This window comes from Danio aesculapii, chromosome 11 (genome assembly GCF_903798145.1).
Source record: "Danio aesculapii chromosome 11, fDanAes4.1, whole genome shotgun sequence".
NCBI lineage: Eukaryota > Metazoa > Chordata > Actinopteri > Cypriniformes > Danionidae > Danio > Danio aesculapii.
In genome coordinates, this window is record NC_079445.1 from 37001595 (window position 1) to 37004662 (window position 3068).

At 32.9% G+C, this 3068-nt stretch overlaps 1 protein-coding gene across 1 annotated transcript in view; it reads left to right on the forward strand.

Annotated features, from left to right (window-relative positions):
• The first annotated feature begins 239 nt into the window (after positions 1-239).
• LOC130237449 (mucin-5AC-like) overlaps positions 240-3068 on the forward strand; it is a 13107-nt gene continuing 10278 nt past the window's right edge. The window contains exons 1-2 of the mRNA XM_056468387.1: positions 240-323; positions 597-893. Of these exons, the coding sequence (XP_056324362.1) occupies positions 269-323; positions 597-893 (352 nt within the window). The 5' untranslated portion in view covers positions 240-268. The remainder of the gene's footprint in view (positions 324-596; positions 894-3068) is intronic.

Sequence of the window (3068 nt, forward strand, 5' to 3'; positions counted from 1 at the left end):
GTGTCCGCCTTTACTATTTGACTGTATGTTTTAATGCTTATTGTCTAGTCTTTCTCTTTGTAAGTCTATAGTTTGTTATATTTGCAAAACTGATTACAGATGAGATCTGCTCTACATTAAAATAAAGCTGTGTATGTGGCCTCATGACGTATGTTCATCATCATAGATGGACTGCACAAAGCATCAAATGGTTTCCTGTGGTCTAATGTGTCACTTCCTAATTCACCCACCGTTAGCCAAACTTTAGTTCTGTTTCACACTTGCTGCAATGGAGATTTTCATCTTCATCATTTTTCTTCTCATTACGGAGGTTCAGTCTTACAGTAAGTGATCTATGATGTTTAATATTTAATACGGTATGTCTACAATTGTAGCGAAGAAAGTCTGATTGTCTACAATATTCTCTGTGATCAGTACTGTAAAAGTTTAAGCAAAACACATCAAAACTGAAACCATTAATTGTGTCAACATTTGGGTGAGATAATAAGAGTTTAAACGTTAAACCCAAACACAAGCAGCAGTTTGATAATGACAGATGTAAATGTGGTCAGTCAGTAAGGAGATATTGATTGATTGATCTGTTGTGTTTGTTTCAGATGCTCCTACTGTTCGTGTTTCTTCAGATGTCATTAGTGAGTTCAGCTCAGTGAAGATCAGCTGTGAGACGCCAGCAGGTGTTACAGTTAATCAGTGTTATTTCACAATAAACAGAGAAGTGAAGAATATAAAAGTCAGTCCATCATGTGAACTGGAGTTTACTGGTGATGGCTTGCTCATATGGGCAGGTGGAAAATCACCTCAATCAGTCGACATTAACTGTTACTACACAACAAATGAGAGAGGGATTAATGAACCATCATCTCATTCTGCTGCTGCCACAGTGACTGTTCTAGGTGAGACATTGCACTTGTTCATTGGTTCTTGTGTTTGAGAGATAATTAGTTGTTTATAAATAACTTGTTTATTTCAATTTAAACAGACACACTTTAGAAATCAGAATTATTGGCCCCCCAGTTTTTTTTTGTCCCCAATTTCTGTTTAGCGGAGGGAAGATTTTTTTCAACACAATTCTAAACACAATAGTTTTAATAACTCATTTCTAATAACTGATTTATTTTATCTTTGCCATGATGACAGTAAATAATATTTTACTAGATATTTTTCAAGACACTTCTATACAGCTTAAAGTGACATTTAAAGGCTTAACTAGGTTCATTAGGTTAACTAGGCAGGTTAGGGTATTTAGGCAAGTTATTGTATAATGATGGTTTGTTCTGTAGACTATTGAAAAAAAATGTTTGCTTAAAGGGGCTAATAATTTTGACCTTAAAAAGATTTTTTAAAAATTAAAAACTGCTTTTATTCTGGCTGAAATAAAACAAATAAGAATTTCTCCAGAAGAAAAAATATTATCAGACATACTGTGAAAATTTCCTTGCTCTGTTAAACATAATTTAGGAAATATTTTAAAAAGAAAAAAATTTCAAAGGGGGCGAATAATTCTGACTTCAACTGTATAGAACACATTTAGGATGATTCAACATGAGTCAGTATTTTAATATGAGGTTAAAATGAACTTAAATAAGTGATGCTGATTCTAGTTGTAGAAATCTATCAGACACTTCCTTAAAGCCTGCATTAAACGTAAGTCAAGACTGTGTTTTTTCCACTATTGTGAAGTACATTTGGAACCGGTATTGTAATGGGGAAAAAATGTAGTGCTGTGCATGATTTTATCTTTTGGGAACCAAATGAATCATTGGAAGACGGGCAATACAAAAACGAAGTAAGATTGATGAAGGCAGAGAAAAAGCACAGATAGCCCTGCCCTAAAGTCATATGTCAGTATGTGTCCAGAAGTGAAGAAAAGTTGTTTTGAGGAGAAGGGAAGGTTGTGGTTATTGCTAAAAGTTTATGAAGGAAAAAGTTATTTTATTTTTTTTAAATGAATGAAGAGCAGATATACATCATTTAAAAACAAAAGCAATACTATATTAATATAAAAATAAGAAGAGCAAATTAAAATGTCATGGCAACTTTAATGTGTAAATTATAAAAAGAACAAATTGTAAGACCTTTTCAGACAAATCATGGTGTGACCGGATATATTTAGACAAGAATTAAGAGTCTTTTGAGCTGATCATCTGATAAAAGTTGTTAAAGAGCTGTAAAAATATCTGACACATCTAAAAAAAAAAAAAAAAGTTTACCAAAAATAGCACTTGTTTTGTGAAGTGTCAATGTAATAAGCAGATCCGACAAAGAATTCTCTTGGTAATTATTCTCGCTGTCTACCCTTGTTTTCTTGTAAATAAAAACACACTTCATCCAGGAAGAAAGGAAATAAATATACAAACAAACAAAACCATTCATTCATTTTCTTTTCGGCTTAGTCCCTTTATTAATCAGGGGTCGCCACAGCGAATAAACACCCATCACACTCACTCACACACACACATACACTACGGACAACTTAGCTTATCCAATTCACCTATAGTGCATGTCTTTGGACTTGTAGGGGAAACAGGAGCACCTGGAAAAAACCTACGCCAACACGAGGAGAACATGCAAACCCACTGCGCCAATGTGACACCCAACAAAATTATTAAAATAATATATTATATTATTAGTATTATTGCAGTTATGTACTTTATTTAGAATAAAAAAACCAAAATATTAAATTGCATTTACAATACAATATTTTTAAAAATAAAACAAGTATTAACCACTTAAATACAATCTTACATTTTTTTGCTAACAATTATTTTATTTATTTGGCACAATCAAATAAATGTGCTGTGTGGTTTTAGAATGGAGTGGATGTGTAAATAAACCAAGGCTCGATCCTTAGTGTGTGAAGAGACACAGATTTAGTTTGTTCTAAAACTGGCAAAGTGTCAATGTGTGCAAACTTATTTATAGAGCAAATTGTTTTGCATTGTTACTGCATGAACACTATATCACTCTGTGCATGTAAAATTGAAAGTGACAGACTTTGGATGCAAGAAAGCGTGTGAATAAAGAGTTTCAGTTTTAGTTTGTCTTATGAGAGTACAGGCCGTTTCTGT